Source organism: Pecten maximus, chromosome 12, assembly GCF_902652985.1.
Source record: "Pecten maximus chromosome 12, xPecMax1.1, whole genome shotgun sequence".
Lineage (NCBI taxonomy): Eukaryota > Metazoa > Mollusca > Bivalvia > Pectinida > Pectinidae > Pecten > Pecten maximus.
The window spans coordinates 41,857,263-41,884,755 of NC_047026.1; the positions used below are offsets into that span (position 1 = coordinate 41,857,263).

The 27,493-nt window shown below is 35.3% G+C and overlaps 1 protein-coding gene across 5 annotated transcripts in view; it reads left to right on the forward strand.

Moving 5' to 3' along the window:
* The window catches only part of LOC117339289 (nucleolysin TIAR-like), a 295,336-nt gene that overhangs the window by 46,177 nt on the left and 221,666 nt on the right, over window positions 1-27,493 (forward strand). For all 5 annotated transcript variants that reach the window (XR_004535152.1, XR_004535153.1, XM_033900800.1 and 2 more), the window contains exons 5-6: window positions 2,290-2,325; window positions 11,129-11,224. Coding sequence is in view for 3 of the 5 variants with exons in the window: in XM_033900800.1 (XP_033756691.1) it covers window positions 2,290-2,325; window positions 11,129-11,224 (132 nt within the window). In the remaining 2 variants the exon portion in view is untranslated. The remainder of the gene's footprint in view (window positions 1-2,289; window positions 2,326-11,128; window positions 11,225-27,493) is intronic.

Consider the following 27,493-nt stretch of genomic DNA (forward strand, 5'->3'; position numbering starts at 1 on the left):
TTAACTGATGTAGGTATAGTAATGTTACATGTATACATTAACTGATGTAGGTATAGTAATGTTACATGTATACATTAACTGATGTAGGTATAGTAATGTTACATGTATACATTAACTGATGTAGGTATAGTAATGTTACATGTATACATTAACTGATGTAGGTATAGTTAGGTAATGTTACCTGTATACATTAACTGATGTAGGTATAGTTAGGTAATGTTACCTGTATACATTAACTGATGTAGGTATAGTTAGGTAATGTTACCTGTATACATTAACTGATGTAGGTATAGTAATGTTACCTGTATACATTAACTGATGTAGGTATAGTAATGTTACCTGTATACATTAACTGATGTAGGTATAGTAATGTTACCTGTATACATTAACTGATGTAGGTATGGTAATGTTACCTGTATACATTAACTGATGTAGGTATAGTAATGTTACCTGTATACATTAACTGATGTAGGTATAGTAAGGTATACTAACACAGGCTGTGGTCACCACAATGCTACTGAGACCAATTCTGGAATAATCACAAATATACAGCTATGAAAATCACTTCTGGGTCCAATTCCATTAAGAGTTTTCTCACATTCCAGCAGATGACTGACAATAAGAATGTATTTGGAACTAATTTCCAACATTGTAGTGACATTGCCCCAGTTTGTGTTTTGTCTGTTTTTAGGTCACCTGAGACAAAGTCTCAAGTGACCTATTCTAATCCCCTTTTGTCTGTCGTCGTCCGTCGTCCGTCGTGCGTCGTCCGTCGTCCGTCGTCCGTCCGTAAACAATTTACATTTTCGACTTCTTCTCCAAAACCCCTAAACCAAATTCCATGAAATTTGGCAGGAAGCTTCTATGGCTAAAGGTCAACCAAAATTGTAAATTATATGGTCCCCACCCCCCAGGGGCCTGAGGGGCGGGGCTAAAAAGGGTCAAATTGACTTAAACTTCAAAAATCTTCTTCTCTACTCTCAGATATGGTGGAATCAAACACTCTTCGTAGATGGAAGGGTCTTAAGGTGCTTTACCAAAATTGTAAATTTCATGACCCTGGGGTCTCATGTTTGCCCCTGGGGAGGGGGTAAACTTTACAATAGTTTATATAGGAAAATCACATTTTTGACTTTTATTTGTTTTATTTCTATTGGAATTCATTCTAATTTGGTAAACAATGTCAGCATGGGATGACAGTTTGATGGCATGCACATGTTGGCCCTGACTGACCCCCAGGGGCTGATGGGTGGGCTGATATGTAAACTTATATATTAAATCCTCAAAACGTTTTTCTGTGTATAAATAAGAAACTATATGTAATACTGTCTTTAGTAGTAAAACAATTATATACATTTACTCAACTATTATAGCAAGTTTGTTATGTTAAATATTCATCCTTATAACATTCTAGTATGGAAGTATGAATGAATGTGTGTGAGTGAGTTATTGTTGTTTATTACATTACATATAACTTTTCATTTTAGGCTTGGTGGAAATATGTTGTGTCTTCACTTTATCAAATAATAGTTTTGTTTTCTTACTAAGTAATTTTGAATAGTAGTTATCTCTATAATTATAACACCTATTCTATTTAATTTCATGATGAACATATAATTCCTTACAGTAATCCCTTTTTGAATTAGATACTATACATGTAATGATATATAATTTCTGTAGAAATAATAAAGTGAAACATATCATCTTTCTACCAAGCCTAACCGGAAGTAATAGAAGAAGACTGATATAGGCATTGCGCCTGTTGTCTTATTCTTTTGACAATACTTTGTATTTATTTATATTTGTATTGTTAATAAAATATTTCTGAAATTAAAAGAAAGATGGGTGGGGCTAAAAAGGGCCAAATTGACTGAAATTTAAAAAATCTTCTTCTCAAGACTTAAATAAGGTGGAATCAAATACTCTTTATAGTTAGAAGGGTCTTAAGGTGCTTTACTAAAATTGTGAATTTCATGACCCTGGGGTCTCAAGTTTGCCCCTTGGGAGGGGGTAAACTTTACTATAGTTTATATAGGGAAATCACATTTTTGACTGATTTGTTTGATTTCTATTGGAATTCATTCTAACTTGGTTAACATTTTCAGCATGGGATGAAAGTTTGATTATATGCACATGTTGGCCCTGACTGACCCCTTGGGGCTTATGGGCGGGGCCAAAAATGGTCAATTAAATTAACTGAAATATTTCAAATCTCAGGTGACCGTTAAGGCCCATGGGCCTCTTGTTTATTCTGTTATCTCACCTCTAATCCTCTTCTTTATGTTACAGACCACACCTGTGCGAGGGGAACCCGCCTCAGCAGAGGTAAGTAGTTGATAGATATTCTTTTTTTAGGTTTACTGGAGGTAAGTAGTAAAATATATTTTGTTTTAAGTGTTTATTTTGATATTTGAAAAGTAGTTGATCAAGATAAATATGATTGTTTTTAAGCTAGAGCAGAGGAAAGTTGTCAAAACATTTTTACCTTTACAGAGTTAAGAAGACCCATAGCTTTTCTCACATAGATATCTCTACCTTATTTCTGATCAGCACATTAATCCATGAATGTCGACGTCTTTTCCATCATGAAGATTCTTGATGACCTCAACCAAAGGTGATCATGGTTGTACTGCAAGGTCAAATAGTCTTCTGGAACATACCTACACAATTCTTCACAAAACTTCAAAGGTGTACGCTTCATAAAACGGGACCTTCAAAATTTCAAAAGTGGAAATGTATTTTGGTCCCTTTGATGGTAAACATTTGTATTGGGTCCCTTTGATGGTAAATGTTTGTATTGGGGTCCCTTTGATGGTAAACATTTGTATTGGGGTCCCTTTGATGGTAATGTTTGTATTGGGGTCCCTTTGATGGTAAACATTTGTATTGGGGTCCCTTTGATGGTAAATGTTTGTATTGGGGTCCCTTTGATGGTAAATGTTTGTATTGGGTCCCTTTGGTAGTAAACACTTGTATTGGTGTCCCTTTGGTAGTAAACACTTGTATTGGGTCCCTTTGGTAGTAAACATTTGTATTGGGTCCCTTTGATGGTAAATGTTTGTATTGGGTCCCTTTGATGGTAAATGTTTGTATTTGGGTCCCTTTGATGGTAAATGTTTGTATTGGTGTCCCTTTGATGGTAAACATTTGTATTGGGGTCCCTTTGGTGGTAAACACTTGTATTGGTGTCCCTTTGATGGTAAACATTTGTATTGGGTCCCTTTGATGGTAAACATTTGTATTGGGTCCCTTTGATGGTAAATGTTTGTATTGGGTCCCTTTGATGGTAAATGTTTGTATTTGGGTCCCTTTGATGGTAAATGTTTGTATTGGGTCCCTTTGATGGTAAACATTTGTATTGGGTCCCTTTGATGGTAAACATTTGTATTGGGGTCCCTTTGATGGTAAATGTTTGTATTGGGTCCCTTTGATGGTAAATGTTTGTATTTGGGTCCCTTTGATGGTAAATGTTTGTATTGGTGTCCCTTTGATGGTAAACATTTGTATTGGGGTCCCTTTGGTGGTAAACACTTGTATTGGTGTCCCTTTGATGGTAAACATTTGTATTGGGTCCCTTTGATGGTAAACATTTGTATTGGGGTCCCTTTGATGGTAAATGTTTGTATTGGGGTCCCTTTGGTGGTAAATGTTTGTATTGGGTCCCTTTGATGGTAAATGTTTGTATTTGGGTCCCTTTGATGGTAAATGTTTGTATTGGGGTCCCTTTGATGGTAAACATTTGTATTGGGGTCCCTTTGATGGTAAACATTTGTATTGGGGTCCCTTTGATGGTAAATGTTTGTATTGGGTCCCTTTGATGGTAAATGTTTGTATTGGGTCCCTTTGATGGTTAACATTTGTATTGGGGTCCCTTTGATGGTAAATGTTTGTATTGGGTCCCTTTGATGGTAAATGTTTGTATTGGGGTCCCTTTGATGGTAAATGTTTGTATTGGGTCCCTTTGATGGTAAACATTTGTATTGGGATCCCTTTGATGGTAAATGTTTGTATTGGGGTCCCTTTGATGGTAAACATTTGTATTGGGTCCCTTTGGTGGTAAACATTTGTATTTTGGTCCCTTTGATGGTAAACTTTTGTATTGGGTCCCTTTGATGGTAAATGTTTGCATTGGGGTCCCTTTGATGGTAAACATTTGTATTGGGGTCCCTTTGGTGGTAAATGTTTGTATTGGGGTCACTTTGATGGTAAATGTTTGTATTGGGGTCCCTTTGATGGTAAACACTTGTATTGGGTCCCTTTGATGGTAAATGTTTGCATTGGGGTCCCTTTGATGGTAAACATTTGTATTGGGGTCACTTTGATGGTAAATGTTTGTATTGGGGTCCCTTTGATGGTAAATGTTTGTATTGGGGTCACTTTGATGGTAAATGTTTGTATTGGGTCCCTTTTGATAGTATAGGTTTGTATGAGGGTCCCTCTGATGGTGTAAAAAAAGAAATATACTTTTCCTACCCTATATTATATGCTTTAGAATATCTGTCAATCCAGGCAAAGCTTGTTGGCATGAAGACAATCAAAGGGTTCTACTATCTGGAGCCCCATTGGGCAGCAACATGCGGTGCAGTTGTCTGCTATAGGGGGTTAGATCGCATGTTGGACAAGTGAGTAGGTGTGTGTATTGTCAGACAGGGACCTGAGTGCCTATCCAGGGTTTGAAGTAGTTGATTCTCATGCTGGCCATTGCTAGTGTCTGCAAAAATGTCTTTTGGGAGGTTGGTGCCACACACAAGCAATAATGTCACAGCCCAGCGATTACACATGGACATGAGACCTGCAGTTGTGTGACAGCATGCAAAACTGCCATTAAATACATCACAAGTTTGTAGACAGTACAGGAATTGAATCTCCCAAAGTATCAGTGGTACTCTTGTAATGACTCTATCTGATCTGTATTTAGGTTTCTGGTGTTGTCCTTGTATTTAATATCTCATCTGTATTTAGGTTTCTGGTGTTGTCCTTGTATTTACCGTATTTGACCTAATAAGGGCGCCCCTACCTTTTTTCAAGGAAATAAATCTTTGACTGAGTGTCAAAATGGTGTTCAAAAGTAATAATTCATGTGAAATATTTTGCTACTTTATGTGTTCAATTTTCTTCAGCAAATTAAGTAACTGGAACACATGTTTTCGCCACATTTTGTGTATTCCTACAGGCTACAGATGACATGTCAGTGCAAAGAGCACCCAAAACTAAACACACATACAAATAATAACTTACCATCTTTATTTGAAGATAAAGTAAAGACTTCATTCTTGTTGATAAATAACTTTTGTTCAGAACAGAAAGCTGGTAAAAGACATTGTAAATCAATTATGAGGTCAAAGAAAACGATGTCTGATATGATCTGGGAAATCCCCTGTTTCTATAAATAGAACACAAGAGAGTTCCATTTGAACATAAATGGTGGAACACAGGTTCTCTGGTCTAAAGATCAGCTGGCATGGTTTACAAGTTTACAGGAGTATTCAAGTGATGTTTAAGCTTAATATATGATAATGAATAGATATCTTCATCTGGAATATTTTTATGACTGAATATTTTACCGTTTCCACAACCTTGGGTATTCTGCTATAAGGTATAGTCTGTTTCATAAAACTTCAGAATAACTAATCTTAATAAGGGCGCCCCCACTGTCAATTACCCGCGCCCTGCGCCCTTATTAGGTCAAATACGGTAATATCTGATCTGTATTTAGGTTTCTGGTGTTGTCCTTGTATTTAAAGTTCTTATTGCGACACTGATCATATATTCTTAAGCAATGACCCCAGGTCAAAGTCACGCAAGGTCATCAAATGCTAATACAAGGTCATACAATGTCATACAATGTCATCAAATGTCATCAAATGCTTATACAAGTTCAATCAATGTTATCCAATACTAATACAAGGTCATACAACATCGTCCAATACTAATACAAGGTCATACAACATCATCCAATACTAATACAAGGTCATACAACATCATCCAATACTAATACAAGGTCATACAACATCATCCAATACTAATACAAGGTCATACAACATCGTCCAATGTTAATACAAGGTCATACAACATCGTCCAATGTTAATACAAGGTCATACAACATCATCCAATACTAATACAAGGTCATAAAACATCATCCAATGTTAATACAAGGTCATACAACATCATCCAATACTAATACAAGGTCATACAACATCATCCAATGTTAATACAAGGTCATACAACATCATCCAATGTTAATACAAGGTCATACAACATCATCCAATACTAATACAAGGTCATACAACATCGTCCAATGTTAATACAAGGTCATACAACATCATCCAAATACTAATACAAGGTCATACATCATCATCAAATGTTAATACAAGGTCATACAACATCATCCAATACTAATACAAGGTCATACAACATCATCCAATGTTAATACAAGGTCATACAACATCATCCAATACTAATGCAAAGTCATTAAACATCATCCAATGTTAATACAAGGTCATACAACATCATCCAATGTTAATACAAGGTCATACAACATCATCCAATACTAATACAAGGTCATACAACATCATCCAATGTTAATACAAGGTCATACAACATCATCCAATACTAATACAAGGTCATAAAACATCATCCAATGTTAATACAAGGTCATACAACATCATCCAATACTAATACAAGGTCATACAACATCATCCAATGCTGAACAAGATACTACAACGTCATCCAATACTAATACAAGGCCATTCAAAGTCATTCAGTGTTAATGCAAGGTCATTCATTTTTAAAACAAGGTAATTCAACATTAATACAAGATCATACAAGGACATCCAAGGTCATACAAGGTCTCACAAGGCTATTCAAAGTTAATACAAGGTGATACAGTATTAATACAAGGTCAGTCATTAATACAAGGTCATACAGTGTTAATACAAGGTCAGTCATTAATACAGGGTGATACAGTATTAATACAAGGTCAGTCATTAATACAAGGTGATACAGTGTTAATACAAGGTCAGTCATCAATATAAGATCATACAATATCAAGAAACGTCCTGAGCTGTTGTGTGTTACACCTCTAATTGTGGCTGCCATCTTGTTGACATCAACTTCTATTTTACCCTGATACTTTTGAACACATTACTCAGTCTGATTATAACAAAATCTTGTCTGAGCTCCCTTTCCATAAACTACTGAATCACAAAACAGTTGTCATGCTGAACTACACAATATGCTGGACTCTTAAAATTGGTGATGATTTCTGAATGGGTAACTAAACCTAATGTTGTATATGGAGAGAAACAAGTGTGTGTCCATCCATTGGTAGGTGGCTTGTTTAAAGTTTACTGTGGACCAGTGATGGTCACAGTGGGATGTCACCTATGGTAGAAGGTATCTGTATTGGTCCAGTCTGGTTCTACTGACGCTTGTAAGCTACAGATTCCTGGTTCTACTGACGCTTGTAAGCTACAGATTCCTGGTAAAGCAGGAGAAATGTAGTGCAGTACTGCACCATTACCACGACGACGACCCCAAGCCTTCGCCTGATTGAGATTAACGACAGTGTTGGATACAATGTTTAACCTGTAAATCTTCACGGGGCTGTGAAGAATGGCCATGGTACATCACGGGGTGGTTGACATGGCGACACATAGGTCCTGCGGGAGTCAAATGGTTAGGGTCAATCAGGACGGTAGGGTCTCCGGTAAAACAAACAAAGGGAATGAATATATCACCCATTAAAATAATGAGTATGAATGAATTCAACCAATGGGGTAATTGTGAGAGAGAAATGGCAATGTCACGCGGCAGTGTTGGTGCTATCAAGATGCGTCCTCTCTATGCCCTAAGTAAATTAAAATCCTATAATACTCACAATTCCTCAAGTGAAATTTAATTCTGATTTGAGCATCACATAAATTGAAGTTGAATACAATGGAGGAAAATTCAATTGTAAGAACAGTATGCTGGTATGTGGTTATAGATGTGTCAATTAGTGAGTGATGTTTGATTCCTACAGATGGATTAGCTGGTCGTAGGTGGGGCTAGTGATGTTTGATTCCTACAGATGGATTAGCTGGTCGTAGGTGGGGCTACAATTGTTAGCTGGGTAGAAAGTATATTGTTGGAAGAGGTGTGGGCTGGTCATCATGATATCTTTCATTTTAACCTTGTGAACCTGTTGTCCTACCTAATTATATATCTGTATTGCTGTAGTAGACGTAAGCACACACACCTTGTCCACCTGTTTGTTAATGGTGATCAAAGCCAAAAGAGTTTCTCAGCACAAAGGTTGGTTAGGTACTAACTGTAAACAGAGGCTGGGAGCTCACACACTATAATGATGCACAGATTTGCCCTTGTTTAAGTTTCTACTGTCAACTCCTATACTGACTCTCTTAATGAATTGTGTATGTTCTGAAGTATGCAGAAAAGCCTTTGATTAAAATTTAAATGTAAATGATTGTGTTTTGTTGGGAAATGTTACAGACAATCTGCAGTGTTTCCAATCTCCCTGCAGGTTTATCATTTTAAATTTAGAAATTGAAAAAAAATGGAATGGCAGCCGCCACGAGGCTCTGGTGGAAAAAGTAGCCATGGATGATACAATGTAATTGTAGGAAAGGGAATTCAATTAAAGGCACAGAAAATTTAATTGACAGAGCCTTTCTTGTGAATTTTCATTGGAAGGGAATGGAAAATCCTCAAATCTACATAAAACATATTTACTAGCGACAAACAGCACCCAGGGGTCGAGATGGGTTGAGCGATCTACGACAATCTGCTCAGAATCGGAATGCCAGACCTGTGACAATCTCGCAGGCGCTTGTTCCTGTCTCGAGACCACTTGGTCTAATAATCAGGTCAGCAGGTGCACATATAGCTGTCCTCAAATTGAATCATAGTAAAGGTTTATATACCAGCCAAGGTTAAGAAAGGTCACTTAAGGTCAACTTTGGCCAAAACAGGTCAGAGGACAATGATATTAAAAAAATTGTATTGATGAAAGTAGTCTAGAAAAATATTTGAATATTTGCTATTGTTTAGATTGAGTACATAACTCCAAATTGATATTTATCCATTAGTGTTTTCAACATAACAAAAAACAATATTCTTTACCTTATATTGTATGTATCAAGCTACTACTAACACAGTTTTACTGTAACAGAAATTTGATATCAATAAAACTTTGAAATAAAGAATATCACTTGACAAAATTTGGCTTCCAACCTTTATCTTTATTAGATAGAACATCTATCAGATTTTAGAATCCATTGACTCGGACAACATTCTGTATAAATATAGAACATCTATCAGATTTTAGAATCCATGGCCTCGGACAACATTCTGTATAAATGTAGAACATCTATCAGATTTTAGAATCCATTGACTCGGACAACATTCTGTATAAATATAGAACATCTATCAGATTTTAGAATCCATGGCCTCGGACAACATTCTGTATAAATATAGAACATCTATCAGATTTTAGAATCCATTGACTCGGACAACATTTTGTATAAATGTAGAACATCTATCAGATTTTAGAATCCATGGCCTCGGACAACATTCTGTATAAATATAGAACGTCTATCAGATTTTAGAATCCATGGCCTCGGACAACATTCTGTATAAATGTAGACTATCTATCAGATTTTAGAATCCATTGACTCGGACAACATTCTGTATAAATGTAGAACATCTATCAGATTTTAGAATCCATTGACTCGGACAACATTCTGTATAAATGTAGAACATCTATCAGATTTTAGAATCCATGGCCTCGGACAACATTCTGTATAAATGTAGAACATCTATCAGATTTTAGAATCCATGGCCTCGGACAACATTCTGTATAAATATAGAACATCTATCAGATTTTAGAATCCATTGACTCGGACAACATTCTGTATAAATATAGAACATCTATCAGATTTTAGAATCCATGGCCTCGGACAACATTCTGTATAAATGTAGAACATCTATCAGATTTTAGAATCCATTGACTCGGACAACATTCTGTATAAATATAGAACATCTATCAGATTTTAGAATCCATGGCCTCGGACAACATTCTGTATAAATGTAGAACATCTATCAGATTTTAGAATCCATTGAATCGGACAACATTCTGTATAAATGTAGAACATCTATCAGATTTTAGAATCCATGGCCTCGGACAACATTCTGTATAAATGTAGAATATCTATCAGATTTTAGAATCCTTTGACTCGGACAACATTCTGTATAAATGTAGAACATCTATCAGATTTTAGACTTCATTGACTCGGACAACATTCTGTATAAATGTAGAACATCTATCAGATTTTAGAATCCATGGCCTCAGACAACATTCTGTATAAATATAAAACATCTATCAGATTTTAGACTTCATTGACTCGGACAACATTCTGTATAAATGTAGAACATCTGTCAGATTTTAGACTTCATTGACTCGGACAACATTCTGTATAAATATAGAACATCTATCAGATTTTAGACTTCATTGACTCGGACAACATTCTGTATAAATGTAGAACATCTATCAGATTTTAGAATCCATGGCCTCGGACAACATTCTGTATAAATATAGAACATCTATCAGATTTTAGAATCCATGGCCATGAAGAGCTTTCTGTATTAATGTGGTGCCACACTGATATTGAAGATGCATACTGGAGACACAAAATTATGATAGCTTCTTCAAATATAACTAAAAATAAATCTATATTGATTTGATCAATGACTGCTGTCTCTGCATGCTTCAATTTCATTTTCTCTAGCTAAATTAAACAAATGTACTTTGTATTTATGTTGTTCATTTCAACTTAATTCCAGGTTTAAATGTTGTTTTCAAACCCTGTATTACTTTGGTGGCACTAAACATTAAAAAGAAAAGAAATTGAAAATCATTTTTACATTCCTCATTTCATCCACATTTTTATTCCCAGAAGTCACGGGAGAGAATGAGAAAAAGTCTGAATTGTGATGTCAGTATAGGGGTATGAAATTCATCAGAGTTTGAACATTTGATTAGAATTTCCATATTCCCTAACCATTGTATGTTGTATCTACAGAGTGAGACAGAATATTACTATTTATAGATTATTGTTTTACATTACAGACCGGAACTGACCCCTACTGCTTTGTGGAATTCTATGACCACTCATCTGCCGCATCTGCTCTATCAGCCATGAACAAGAGGATGTGCATGGGAAGGGTAAGTACGGTGGTACGGACGAAATCTGGACATGTGGACAAAGACAAAACCTGGACATGTGGACAAAGACAACTTGGACATGTGGACAAAGACAACCTGGACAGTTGGACAAAGACAAAACCTGGACATGTGGACAAGGACAAAACCTGGACATGTGGACAAAGGCAAAACCTGGACACATGGACAAAGACAAAACCTGGACACGTGGACAAAGACAAAACCTGGACATGTTTACAAGGACAAAATCTGGACATGTTGACAAGGACAAAATCTGGACACATGGACAAAGACAAAACCTGGACATGTTGACAAAGACAACCTGGTCATGATGACAAAGGCAAAACCTGGACAGTTGGACAAAGACAAAAACTGGACATGTGGACAAGGACAAAACCTGGACACTTAGACAAAGACAAAACCTGGACATGTGGACAAAGACAAAACCTGGACATGTGGACAAAGACAAAACCTGGACACTTAGACAAAGACAAAACCTGGACATGTGGACAAAGACAAAACCTGGACATGTGGACAAAGACAAAACCTGGACATGTGGACAAAGACAAAACCTGGACACTTAGACAAAGACAAAACCTGGACATGTGGACAAAGACAAAACCTGGACATGTGGACAAAGACAAAACCTGGACATGTGGACAAAGACAAAACCTCGACATGTGGACATAGACAAAAACCTGGACATGTGGACATAGACAAAACCTGGACATGTGGACAAAGACAAAACCTGGACATGTGGACAAAGACAAAACCTCGACATGTGGACAAAGACAAAACTTTGACATGTGGACAAAGACAAAACCTGGACATGTGGACAAGGGCATGACCTGGTCAGCTAAATTAATGATTTTCAGGAGTCAACATGACCATGGGAAAGTATGTATGTGTATTACTGCAAGCTGCTGAATTATCCAATGGCCGAGTGATTAAGGTGTCCGGACACTTTTTCACTAGCCCCCCCCACCTCTGGGTTGTGATTTCGAAACCTAAGTGGGGCAGTTGCCAGGTACTGACCGTAGGCCGGTGGTTTTTACTCAAGGCACTCTGGCTTTCCTCTACCTCCAAAATCTGGCACGTCCTTAAATGACCCTGGCTATTAATATAACGTTAAAGAAAACAAACCATATAACCAGAGAATTTTGTTAGTAAATGTGGAATGGAATCAATGTGCATCTTTTTTTATGCAGAGGAATGTGATATTGCAGGATTTGTTTTACATACTTGATTTTATTTATCAACCTGTTGAGTTTGGTCAACTGCTAACATATATATTGATTGAGTTTATCGATTGTGTTTCACTTGACACATTATACTGTTTGTAGTATTATAAATAATCATATAACACTAAAGGGGGGTGGGGATACTGGAATCAGGCTGTGTGTCCGTCTGTCTGTAGACACAACAATCTGCTGGCTACTCCTCCAAAACTACTGAGGAGATTTTCAACAAAAGTTGCTGATAGTAATTCTTATACATTTTATATGTGCGAAATCTATATCAGGTTTCCGATCGGTCACCCAAGATAGCCGCCTGATGGGTCACCCAAGATAGCCGTCTGATGGGTCACCCAAGATAGTCGTCTGATGGGTCACCCAAGATAGCCGTCTGATTGGTCACCCAAGATAGCCGTCTGATCGGTCACCCAAGATAGCCGTCTGATCGGTCACCCAAGATAGCCGTCTGATTGGTCACCCAAGATAGCCGTCTGATGGGTCACCCAAGATAGTCGTCTGATGGGTCACCCAGGATAGCCGCCAAGGCCTCTGATTGACTATTCAATGGAATTCAATAAAACTTTTTTGGACGGATGACTACGAGATGAATTTTAATTTTGTGTAAAAAAAATTGAAATTAAAAACAAAATTGCCTCCATAGAGATGACTTCTGATAGGTCGATTCCTAGCGGAGGTAGTAATTTAAATCTAATTAATCATAAGGTCTCTTAAATTGGCACCTACATAGGGACTCTGTTATTGTACTTAATGCTGCTTGCCAAAACATCGCTATAACCCCTGGAAAACTTGAGGACAAGTTCTTTCCTGGAGGGGGAGTATGTAACCCTGGTAAATGCTAGCTGGAATATATACTCTTGTCTAGAGAGATCTTCTCTTTAGTTTGATGTTTGAGCATTAAACTAGTAAGGGAGAGGACCTGGGTTCGATCCCTAATGGAGGCAGTGATTTGAATTGAATTAATCATGCACTCTGTAAAATTGGCGCCAAAAATGCTCGCTAAAGGTTTGCTGCATTACGTAAATTTAGCATTCAATGGAAAGGCTGACTTCCGGTACACACGAACACATATAGGTAAAATACTAACTACATATTAAAAGCAGTATTAGCAAATAATGACACAACTGCAGTTGAATTACTGAACATGGTGGGTCTGTCAAACAAACAGCTTGTAGAATCAGTTCCTGTTCCAATTTTCTGATCTGTGCATTCTTGGCATTTAGTTTTACATCTGATGGGGGATTGTAATTTGCTGAATTGTCTTCTTCCATTTTCTCTATATTGCATTTGAGAGGTCTCCTGTATGATGTTAATTGAGTTAGCCACCAGCTACTACAGGGAAACACTGTCTCAAAATCACCTTACTGTTTATGGGACTATCAAAGTTGTCAATCTGTCTGTCTGAACAAAACCATCTGGGATATTTCCTTTAGTTTTTATCAAACTCTGTGAATGTGATGATCACACTCAAGTTTTGTGCCTTGACATATTTTTTGGATTGGCTTACTATTATGGCAGTTTTTACCTTTTTTGTTATTATTGTTATTGATCACTCCACTGATGAAATACAGTACTCTTTCATTAGATAATTGCGACCTTGGTCAAATATATGCCAAAAATTCAATTCCTAGTATGGGAGAAGGAGAGACATGTTTTTGTTGACAATATCTTTAGTTAATATATCATTTGTACAACAATAATAACTATTGTTTAATATCTATATCGATTCCTGTCCCAGAACATCAATAATCATGTAATATGTATATCAATTACTGTCCGAGAACATCAATGATTAGAACATTAGAAAATCTACTGTGACTTTTAAACATAACACCGTATAGAAAAAAATCCAAGGCATCTGAATTATTTCCCATGTTCAGTGTATACTTATGTATATATATAGGTCTCACACAACTAATTATTGCAAGATATGTTATTACCAATGACCCCATCCCCTCATTCACTCATTTGAAGTTCAAATGTTGTGAAACTTAGATTTACCTACCAGAATAATGATGTTTTTGGATAGGTTTAATAGCATATAAGAGCACACTAATACTTTGAAGACAGTAACCCTGATATTTACAGTGGACTGGGGAATTTCCGCCTTTTTACACCTGGAATCCTACGTCTTTCTATTTATACCAGGAGTGTATATTTTGAATTTTCAAAATCTCAACATCCTGATCTTTATTCTCGTGTATAGAAAGTACCCATTTCATGTGTTATTTACTTACGAAATAGCTACAAACCTAAGAAATATGTTTTCTTCAGGGACTTGGTTCAGGTGAAACACCAGCTGATTGGCTGAATTAGTTGTGTGAGACATATATGCTTCAATTGAAATGGTGGAGTTATTTCCCTTGTTCAGTGTAAAATGACAGAGTTATTTCCCTTGTTCAGTGTAAAATGATGGAGTTATTTCCCTTGTTCAGTGTAAAATGATGGAGTTATTTCCCTTGTTCAGTGTTAAATGACAGAGTTATTTCCCTTGTCCAGTTATACTAATGTTTTTTTTTATGGTGTGGTGTTTCTAATCATATCTCATTGCTCAGTGCTAAAGCCAATCAAGCTAAAATTGGTTTAACCATACTGTTTTCCCCTTGTTGCCTCCCTAACGAAGTTTGTAGTCTACATAACTGAGGCATAGATATATCACATTAAAATTTTTCTAGCGATAAGTTCAGGAATTTTAAATTGAAATTTATCTATCAGTGTTTATTTGCCCCCCAGGATATCAATTTGTGCCTATAGAGAATCAGTAGGTCCGTAATGAGATCAATTTCTGACAGTCACCTTCACTTTCAAATTTGATCTGTAATGGGACACGGACCAGCATTGATACTCTTTCCTGCGAGGTTATTTGTCTCACCATTCCAAACATACTGCTGCTTAGGGTTAGCTTGAACAGTGTAAAGTATGGTTAACTTGAAAAGTGAAAAGTATGATTAGCTTAAATAGTGTAAAGTTTGGTCATCTTGAACAGTGTGAAGTTTTACAAGTTTTCGAGTGTAAAGTTTGTTTAGCTTAAAAAGTGTGAAGATTGAAATTTGGTTATATTAAACAGTGTAAAGTTGATTTAGCTTGGAAAGTGTAAAGTTTGGTTAGCTGGAATAGTGTAAAGATTGGTTAGCTTGAAAAGTGTAAAGATTGGTTGGCTGGAAAAGTGTAAAGTTTGGTTAGCTGGAATAGTGTAAAGATTGGTTAGCTTGAAAAGTGTAAAGATTGGTTAGCTTGAAAAGTGTAAAGATTGGTTAGCTGGAATAGTGTAAAGTTTGGTTAGCTGGAATAGTGTAAAGATTGGTTAGCTTGAATAGTGTAAAGATTGGTTAGCTGGAATAGTGTAAAGATTGGTTAGCTGGAATAGTGTAAAGTTTGGTTAGCTTGAAAAGTGTAAAGATTGGTTAGCTGGAATAGTGTAAAGTTTGGTTAGCTTGAAAAGTGTAAAGTTTGGTTAGCTTGAAAAGTGTAAAGTTTGGTTAGCTTGAAAAGTGTAAAGTTTGGTTAGCTGGAATAGTGTAAAGATTGGTTAGCTTGAAAAGTGTAAAGTTTGGTTAGCTGGAATAGTGTAAAGATTGGTTAGCTGGAATAGTGTAAAGTTTGGTTAGCTGGAAAAGTGTAAAGTTTGGTTAGCTTGAAAAGTGTAAAGTTTGGTTAGTTGGAATAGTGCAAAGTTTGGTTAGCTTGAAAAGTATAAGTTTGGTTAGCTTGAAAAGTGTAAAGACTGGTTAGCTGGAATAGTGTAAAGATTGGTTAGCTGGAATAGTGTAAAGTTTGGTTAGCTGGAATAGTGTAATGTTTGGTTAGCTTGAAAAGTGTAAAGATTGGTTAGCTGGAATAGTGTAATGTTTGGTTAGCTTGAAAAGTGTAAAGATTGGTTAGCTGGAATAGTGTAAAGTTTGGTTAGCTGGAATAGTGTAAAGTTTGGTTAGCTGGAATAGTGTAAAGATTGGTTAGCTGGAATAATGTAAAGTTTGGTTAGCTGGAATAGTGTAAAGTTTGGTTAGCTTGAAAAGTGTAAAGTTTGGTTAGCTGGAATAGTGTAAAGATTGGTTAGCTTGAAAATTGTAAAGTTTGGCTAGCTGGAATAGTGTAAAGATTGGTTAGCTTGAAAAGTGTAAAGTTTAGTTAGCTTGAACAGTGTAAAATTTGATTAACTTGGAAAGTGTAAAATTTGCACATCCTGAGAATTGAAAAGTTGGTAAGCATGAACAGTGTGAAGATTTGTTTGCTTTAACAATGTTTACTTTACACAAGAAGCATATTTTACAAATTAAGTTAACATGAATTTATTGTTTGGTTAGCATAGGAAAAATAGTGCTGTTTTAAAAGTGAAATATAGTGAGCATAAAATGGAACAGGTAAGCTAGTAGTAGACACAGATCCAGGTTAGGGCATTATAAGTTTGGTGGTGTTATCAGTCAAGTCACCTACGGGAACAAAAAAGACCAAAAACATCCAACAACCGTTGATGGTAGAAATGTGACATTTCCAGGCATGACGCTAGTGGCTTTGTCCTTTATTGACTATACAAGGTAGAGCTGTATTGATTGGTATTATACCTGGAGTTCATCCTGGTGCAGGCCTACTGTCATCAACAACATGTCACCGTAGTTACAATGTCAGTGTGCCGTATACATACACACATATGTTCAGAGTGTTGTACAAACCAATATATGGACACATTGTCAGTGTGTTGTACAAACCAATGTATGGACACATTGTCAATGTGTTGTACAAACCAAAGTATGGACACATTGTCAGTGTGTTGTACAAATCAAAGTATGAACACATTATCAGTGTGTTGTACAAACCAATATATGGACACATTGTCAGTGTGTTGTACAAACCAAAGTATGGACACATTGTCAGTGTGTTGTACAAACCAAAGTATGGACACATTGTCAGTGTGTTGTACAAACCAAAGTATGGACACATTGTCAGTGTGTTGTACAAATCAAAGTATGAACACATTATCAGTGTGTTGTACAAACCAAAGTATGGACACATTGTCAGTGTGTTGTACAAACCAAAGTATGAACACATCATCAGTGTTGTACAAATCAAAGTATGGACACATTGTCAGTGTGTTGTACAAATCAAAGTATGGACACATTGTCAGTGTGTTGTACAAACCAATGTATGGACACATTGTCAGTGTGTTGTACAAACCAAAGTATGGACACATTGTCAGTGTGTTGTACAAACCAAAGTATGGACACATTGTCAGTGTTGTACAAACCAAAGTATGGACACATTGTCAGTGTGTTGTACAAACCAAAGTATGGACACATTGTCAGTGTGTTGTACAAACCAATGTATGGACACATTGTCAGTATTGTACAAACCAATGTATGGACACATTGTCAGTGTGTTGTACGAACCAAAGTATGGACACATTGTCAGTGTGTTGTACAAACCAAAGTATGGACACATTGTCAGTGTGTTGTACAAACCAAAGTATGGACACATTGTCAGTGTTGTACAAATCAAAGTATGGACACATTGTCAGTGTGTTGTACAAACCAAAGTATGGACACATTGTCAATGTATTGTACAAACCAAAGTATGGACACATTGTCAGTGTTGTACAAATCAAAGTATGGACACATTGTCAGTGTGTTGTACAAACCAATGTATGGACACATTGTCAGTGTTGTACAAATCAAAGTATGGACACATTGTCAGTGTTGTACAAACCAATGTATGGACACATTGTCAGTGTGTTGTACAAACCAAGGTATGGACACATTGTCAGTGTGTTGTACAAACCAATGTATGGACACATTGTCAGTGTGTTGTACAAACCAATGTATGGACACATTGTCAGTGTGTTGTACGAACCAATGTATGGACACATTGTCAGTATTGTACAAACCAATAGTATGGACACATTGTCAGTGTTGTACAAACCAATATATGAACACATTGTCAGTGTGTTGTACAAACCAATAGTATGGACACATTGTCAGTGTGTTGTACAAACCAAAGTATGGACACATTGTCAGTGTGTTGTACAAACCAAAGTATGGACACATTGTCAGTGTGTTGTACAAACCAAAGTATGGACACATTGTCAGTGTGTTGTACAAACCAAAGTATGGACACATTGTCAGTGTGTTGTACAAACCAATGTATGGACACATTGTCAGTGTGTTGTACAAACCAATGTATGGACACATTGTCAGTGTGTTGTACAAACCAAAGTATGGACACATTGTCAGTGTGTTGTACAAACCAAAGTATGGACACATTGTCAGTGTGTTGTACAAACCAAAGTATGGACACATTGTCAGTGTGTTGTACAAATCAAAGTATGGACACATTGTCAGTATTGTACAAATCAAAGTATGGACACATCATCAGTGTTGTACAAACCAATGTATGGACACATTGTGTTGTAGAAACCTGTCGGTGTGTTGCAGAAACCTGTCAGTGTGTTGTACAAACCTGTCTGTGTGTTGTACAAACCTGTCAGTGTGTTGTACAAACCTGTCAGTGTGTTGTACAAACCTGTTGGTGTGTTGTAGAAACCTGTTGGTGTGTTGTACAAATCTGTCGGTGTGTTGTACAAACCTGTTGGTGTGTTGTACAAACCTGTTGGTGTGTTGTACAAACCTGTCGGTGTGTTGTACAAACCTGTCAGTGTGTTGTACAAACTGTCAATGTGTTGTACAAACCTGTCAGTGTGTTGTACAAACCTGTCAGGGTGTTGTACAAACCTGTCAGTGTGTTGTACAAACCAAAATAGTCAAAACAATATTTTAATTGCTTGACAAATAAATTCCCAAAGTATACATTAGAATTAGCAAATTATTTCTGAGCCTTTGAATAGTTTTTAAACATCTCTATTTTTGGTATTACAGTTGTTGTTATTGCTTGAGTGTGATTGAAGTTGGAGTAACAAATATACAAGATACATTACTTGGAAAGTGATACTAATGATAAAATTAGCAATCTTTGTAACCAATTCAATAACTTTTATTTCACAATCTTGGTAAAGAACTTAAGTTCCTATATCGGCAGTGTGATAAACATGCTTTAAGCCATATTTGTTTTCTAAGAAGTGAACCAACATCTGAGCACAGAATTCAGAAATAATCATTCTATTTGTTGATATTATCTTATTTACTATTTTTTTCCCCCAACACTTAATCAGATTAAGGTAAATGATGAAATTTAGAATTAAGTTTTGCTTTAAAGGATATTATAAAATGAAAAAGTAAACATTAATTCTAGCTGTGAGAATTTGTACTAGAGTTATGAACGTCAAAATAAGTAAATTCAAATGTCACACACAGATGGTAATTTCTCATAATAATAAGTAAAAACATTATTTAAATTTTTAAGAGAAACTGAAAAATGTCTGAATGAATTTACATTCCCCCACGTTTTCCCAATTGCACATTTTGCTGTATACAAATTCCCAATTCAATGGACCCTTGGGACCCAGGAAAAAAAGTATAGCAACATCCCTATAATCAATGAATTCATGCATTATCAGCTAAGATATCAACACTTAACAAAGGCAATCCTCTCCAGTTAAAATGTGACCCTTGGTGCTGTCTTAACGTGGAAAGGACTCCAATTTGTCTTTATTTCTCACAGAAATTCACTCCCCCCCCCCCCCCCCCCACCTCATTGCCCTCAGTGTTTTAACCTGTAATAAGAGGGAGAAAATCTGGGGCACTCTTTGTCATCTTTTTCCATAATCATGGACAATAGCATTACGACAGCAGTTAATAATAAAAAGTCTTGTTGAAGTGTAAACCAATATATTATAGAGTGGAGTAACACTGGTATTTATTTTGATTACAGCGACAGGCATTTGGTCATTTCGTTTGAGTTATCAATCCTTTAATTAAATATTTTGCTCATCTTTTCTATTTTTCTGCTGGTTTGCCTGGAGAATGTGTTTTATAATGAATTATACAATGTCCCAGGTCATAGCATGCTGAACCGTTTCCTCTGAAATACTTGTGTACGGAGACAACAAAGGCTTATCACCATAGGAGGCACTTAATGAACGCTTCTTCTTTATGGTTACTATCGGGTAGAATTTTCTCATGTAGGTTTTAAAATGTAGATAAATCTATAATCACATATAGGATAATTGAGGAAATGTTTGGAGATAATTTCCGAAATTTTGATGGGGATAACACATAGCGTGTTTGACTAACAGTGCTTTACGCGACCAAGACACATTAAACGTCAGCTTGGGTTGAATGTGCTATCAGCAATACCACCATTACAAAAGAGCAACACTACCACTCTAATGAAAAACGAAAGCTTTTCTCATTGCATAACGCTTCATTGGATGCCATGATAGATGGGCCCATTCAATATCTCCTTTTCTTCCTCAAAATCCGAAAGAGTTCTTTTCCAAACAAAGTCAATTTGAATTCAAAGGAGAAATATCTGGAGTTAATTATGGTCATTTAGATGGAATCTTTTTGTGGTAACTAGTCCTGGAAATAATCATTCTTAGTGATCATGTAATTGGCCTAACATTATGTATAAACACTGAACAGTATCACAGTGGTGTGTAATGACGGCATTACAGAATGTTGGATGATTTCACGGAGGAAAATAAAGTTTTGTGTAGAGACAGGATAGTGAACAAAACGTGTCAAGGTAGCAAGGAAAATGATCTAGGTCTGATCTTGAAATGTATCAGTGATGATATTACATTTGGTATTGACCATTCAGAAGGATGTTTTATTCACTGCTTGAAATCGGTCAATTTTTCAATTCAGATGCAAATGAAGCACAGGTAGATTTAGAATGTGTTGCTATTTTACTGGTTTGCTGTAATTCCAGTTATCAGAAACTATGCTTACATTAATATTTATCTGAGGATAAAGATAAATCTCCAGTCTAAACTATAGTTACATTTACATTTAGATAAAGATAAATCTCCAGTCTAAACTATAGTTACATTTATATTTAGATAAAGATAAATCTCCAGTCTAAACTATAGTTACATTTATATTTAGATAAAGATAAATCTCCTGTCTAAACTATAGTTACATTTATATTTAGATAAAGATAAATCTCCAGTCTAAACTATAGTTACATTTATATTTAGATAAAGATAAATCACCAGTCTAAACTATAGTTACATTTATATTTAGATAAAGATAAATCACAAATCTAAACTATAGTTACATTTATATTTAGATAAAGATAAACCTCCAGTCTAAACTATAGTTACATTTATATTTAGATAAAGATAAATCTCCAGTCTAAACTATAGTTACATTTATATTTAGATAAAGATAAATCTCCAGTCTAAACTATAGTTACATTTATATTTAGATCAAGATAAATCACCAGTCTAAACTATAGTTACATTTATATTTAGATAAAGATAAATCTCTAGTCTAAACTATAGTTACATTTATATTTAGATAAAGATAAATCTCCAGTCTAAACTATAGTTACATTTATATTTAGATAAAGATAAATCTCCAGTCTAAACTAGTTACATTTATATTTAGATAAAAATAAATCTCCAGTCTAAACTATAGTTACATTTATATTTAGATAAAGATAAATCACCAGTCTAAACTATAGTTACATTAATATTTAGATAAAGATAAATCACCAGTCTAAACTATAGTTACATTTATATTTAGATAAAGATAAATCTCCAGTCTAAACTATAGTTACATTAATGTTTAGATAAACATAAATCACCAATCTAAACTATAGTTACATTTATATTTAGATAAAGATAAATCTCCAGTCTAAACTATAGTTGCATTTATATTTAGATAAAGATAAATCTCCAGTCTAAACTATAGTTACATTTATATTTAGATAAATATAAATCTCCAGTCTAAACTATAGTTAAATTTATATTTAGATAAAGATAAATCACCAGTCTAAACTAGTTACATTTATATTTAGATAAAGATAAATCACCAGTCTAAAGTTACATTTATATTTCGATAAAGATAAATCTCCAGTCTAAACTAAAGTTACATTTATATTTAGATAAAGATAAATCTCCAGTCTAAACTATAGTTACATTTATATTTAAAGATAAATCTCCAGTCTAAACTAAAGTTACATTTATATTTAGATAAAGATAAATCACCAGTCTAAACTAGTTACATTTACATTTATATTTAGATAAAGATAAATCACCAGTCTAAACTATAGTTACATTTATATTTAGATAAAGATAAATCACCAATCTAAACTATAGTTACATTTATATTTAGATAAAGATAAATCTCCAGTCTAAACTATAGTTACATTTATATTTAGATAAAGATAAATCACCAGTCTAAACTATAGTTACATTTATATTTAGATAAAGATAAATCTCCAGTCTAAACTATAGTTACATTTATATTTAGATAAAGATAAATCTCCAGTCTAAACTATAGTTACATTTATTAGCCCACCATCATCAGATGGTGGGCTATTCAAATCGCCCTGCGTCCGTGGTCCGTCGTCCGTCCGTCCGTCCCTCCGTCCGTCCGTCCGTCCCTCCGTCCGTCCGTCCGTCCCTCCGTCCGTAAACAATTCTTGTTATCGCTAATCCTCAGAAAGTACTGAAGGGATCTTTCTCAAATTTCATATGTGGGTTCCCCTTGGTGCCTAGTTATGCATATTGCATTTTGAGACCAATCGGAAAACAACATGGCCGACAGGCAGCCATCTTGGATTTTGACAATTGAAGTTTGTTATCGCTATTTCTGAGAAAGTACTGAAGGGATCTTTCTCAAATTTCATATGTAGGCTCCCCTTGGTGCCTAGTTATGCATATTGCATTTTGAGACCAATCGGAAAACAACATGGCCGACAGGCAGCCATCTTGGATTTTGACAATTGGAGTTTGTTATCGCTATTTCTGAGGAAGTGCTGAAGGGATCTTTCTCAAATTTCATATGTAGGTTCCCCTTGGTGCCTAGTTATGCATATTGCATTTTGGGACCAATCGGAAAACAACATGGCCGACAGGCAGCCATCTTGGATTTTGACAATTGGAGTTTGTTATCGCTTTTTCTGAGGAAGTACTGAAGGGATCTTTCTCAAATTTTAATATGTAGGTTCCCTTTGGTGCCTAGTTATGCATATTGCATTTTGGGACCAATCGGAAAACAAAATGGCCGACAGGCAGCCATCTTGGATTTTGACAATTGAAGTTTGTTATCGCTATTTCTGTGAAAGTATTGAAGGGATCTTTCTCAAATTTCATATGCAGGTTCCTCTTTGTGCCTGGTTATGCATATTGCATTTTGAGACTAATAAGAAAACAGCATGGCCGACAGGCAGCCATCTTGGATTTTGACAATCGAAGTTTGTTATCTCTATATCTGAGAAAGTATTGAAGGGATCTTTCTCAAATTTCATATGTAGGTTCCCCTTGGTGCCTAGTTATGCATATTGCATTTTGGGACCGATCGGAAAACAACATGGCCGACAGGCAGCCATCTTGGATTTTGACAATTGAAGTTTGTTATCTCTATTTCTGAGAAAGTGTTGAAGGGATCTTTCTCAAATTTCATATGTAGGTTCCCCTTGGTGCCTAGTTATGCATATTGCATTTTGGGACCGATCGGAAAACAACATGGCCGACAGGCAGCCATCTTGGATTTTGACAATCAAAGTTTGTTATCTCTATATCTGAGAAAGTATTGAAGGGATCTTTCTCAAATTTCATATGTGGGTTCCCCTTGGTGCCTAGTTGTGCATATTGCATTTTGGGACCGATCGGAAAACAACATGGCCGACAGGCAGCCATCTTGGATTTTGACAATCGAAGTTTGTTATCTCTATTTCTGAGGAAGTACTGAAGGGATCTTTCTCAAATTTTATATGTAGGTTCCCCTCAGTGCGTAGTTATGCATATTGCATTTTGAGACCAATCGGAAAACAACATGGCCGACAGGCAGCCATCTTGGATTTTGACAATTGAAATTTGTTTTCACTTTTTCTGTGAAAGAACTGAAGGGATATCTCAAATTTCATATGTAGGTTCCCCTTGATGCCTACTTATGCATATTGCATTTTGAGACCAATAGGAAAACAACATTGCTGACAGGCAGCCATCTTTGATTTTGACTATTAAAATTTGTTATCGCTATTTCTCAGAAAGTAATGAAGGGATCTTTCTGAAATTTCATATGCAGGTTCCCCTCAGTGCCTAGTTATGCATATTGCATTTTGAGACCAATCAGAAAACAACATGGCCGACAGGCAGCCATCTCGGATTTTGACAATTGAAGTTTGTTATCGCTATTTCTGTGAAAGTACTGAAGGGATCTTTTTCAAATTTCATATGTAGGTTCCCCTCAGTGCCTAGTTTTGCATATTGGGACCAATACGAAAACAACATGGCCGACAGACAGCCATTATAGCTAAATCTTAAATTCTGTATATAGGTTCCCCTTGTTTGAAAAGTACTAGAGGGCTGTTTCTGAATTTACACAGATAAGTAAGACTTAGAGGAAGGGAAAAGTAGGGAAAAGATCAATCTGACATGGAACCTATAAAGATCATTCAATGGTGGGCGCCAAGATCCCTCTGGGATCTCTTGTATTAAGATAAAGATAAATCACCAGTCTAAACTATAGTTAAATTTATATTTAGATAAAGATAAATCTCCAGTCTAAACTATAGTTAAATTTATATTAAGATAAAGATAAATCACCAGTCTAAACTATAGTTACATTTATATTTAGATAAAGATAAATTTCCAGTCTAAACTATAGTTACATTTATATTTAGATAAAGATAAACCTCCAGTCTAAACTATAGTTACATTTATATTTCGATAAAGATAAATCTCCAGTCTAAACTATAGTTACATTTATATTTAGATAAAGATAAATCTACAGTCTAAACTATAGTAACATTATATTTAGATAAAGATAAATCTCCAGTCTAAACTATAGTTACATTTATATTTAGATAAAGATAAATCACCAGTCTAAACTATAGTTACATTTATATTTCGATAAAGATAAATCACCAATCTAAACTATAGTTACATTTATATTTCGATAACGATAAGTCACAAACTATAGATGTTTTTTTTTTGAATTGCTGACAATATTTTATCTGAAGGAAAAGATTTTTGATGTTTAAGCAGTGTGTGAGGTATAATTTACAAAACTATTTGTATATGGCTAATTTTGTTATCTGTGTTAGGAAATGGAAAGAAAAACAAACAACATGAAGATAATTGCATGTTGTAACTAAGTTGATTTTTAATTGCATATTCCTTTTAAATTGTAACTGAAACACAAGGATACACATATTTTATGTAGAAAGCTTGATTTAATGTCCACAGTAAAATTTATGTGAAGTCACTACAGTTGGTTATTGTTGTGACTAAATTTGTAGGCTCGGTGTACGTGAGGTGTCACAGTTACTTTAAGTTTATAGGAAGGCAATATTTAAAGCTATTTAAGTTCTTACGCAGGAAATATTTAAACTGTCTTGAAGTAGGAGGTTTGTTCCATATTCCACATCAACAATCCTTTCTAGAGCAAAATTTTCTCCCCCTACAATTACCAGTAATTATAGAAAATAGGTTTTGATATTACTTGAGATTTACTGCTTAGTATAGCTTCATTCCACACAACTGTGTTCCATGGGGATCAATAAACACAGGCCAAACATATTTTTATCACTTATTTATTCAAATCTTTTATCTACAATGTTGGAATCGTGTGACAAGGTTTAATTTTCGGTAGTGATATCATATTTTGGAATGTAACAATTGATCACCAGTTTTAACAATGGTTTGATTCTCTGACAGATCCTAATTATCCTGGTCATATTAGTTTATTTCTGTCATAAATTCACAGTCACTCTGATCCAAAAGGTATTATATTTTATTTAAAAATCATAAATCTATAAAATGATAGGGAGTATTTGATTTTTTGATTAAATTTTGTTTTAGAGATCTTGTCCGCTTCCCTCTATATCATCAGAGTTGAATGTTTGTAATTTAAAAATGTTAAATTTCATAATGAATGTCAGTATCCGGCATAAATCTCTCAAGATCTTCATTTCTGTGAAATTTTTATCTATTTTATGTTTTAATTTTTTAATGTGTATGTCATATGGCAAAGATTCATTATCAGGGTCTGTAGGATTTCTCCCAGTAAATCTGCCACGATAGTCAGTCACTACGCATTTCATTGCAAATTTATTATTTTCCATTAAATCTAAATTCATGCACAATGTGATTTACAGCAGTTGTCTCCCTTACATGTGAAGGAAGGCCTTGCGTGAATGAAGATACACGATCTCTGTTACAAGTCGCTCTATGTGGAATCTTTACGTGTGCCTCCGTCTCTCAATGCCATGCTGCTAGTGCTCTTTCAGAAAGTCATTAGAAATCTAGCTGGCAGGTTTTGGAGAGAAAAAAAATGTGTTTATGTGTTGTAACATTTGTCTTTGTAAAGATATGGTTCCTACGTTCCTGAACGTGTATTGTTGGGGAATCTAAAGGAAAATATCCAATTCTATTGGTTATTGATGTATGATGGATAGCATCGAGTGTGCACTGAAATTTCTGTGTCATGTGCATTTAATTTGATATCTTAAATGTTAGATAATTATTTTAATAGTTTATTTAAGTTAAAAAAAAAAGTTTATTTAAGTTAAAAAAAAAGATAAATACCAGCTTTAAGATATCTTATTGATACCATAAATATGATATTTTTTTAGTTTACACAATGAAACATTTTCTCTATCTTGATCAATAAAAGAATGAAACTTGATTGCATTTGAACAGGTATTAAAAAATGATTTCCATTTTAGCATTGTTTGCTTGTCTAAGTTCATGCTAACGTTTCCATTGTTTCTCAGGAATGCATGATTGTGGCTATAAAACTTAGAAAATTTAATGCCTTTCTGGCTCATTAAAACCTGGTTCTGATGTCTATGATGGCCCTCGTACATTCTCTACGGGTGAAACAAGAGCACGCGCATGTACGTTGTATTCCTCCACATCATGCGACCTGGGCCGTAGTTTGTAGTATTTCTACAC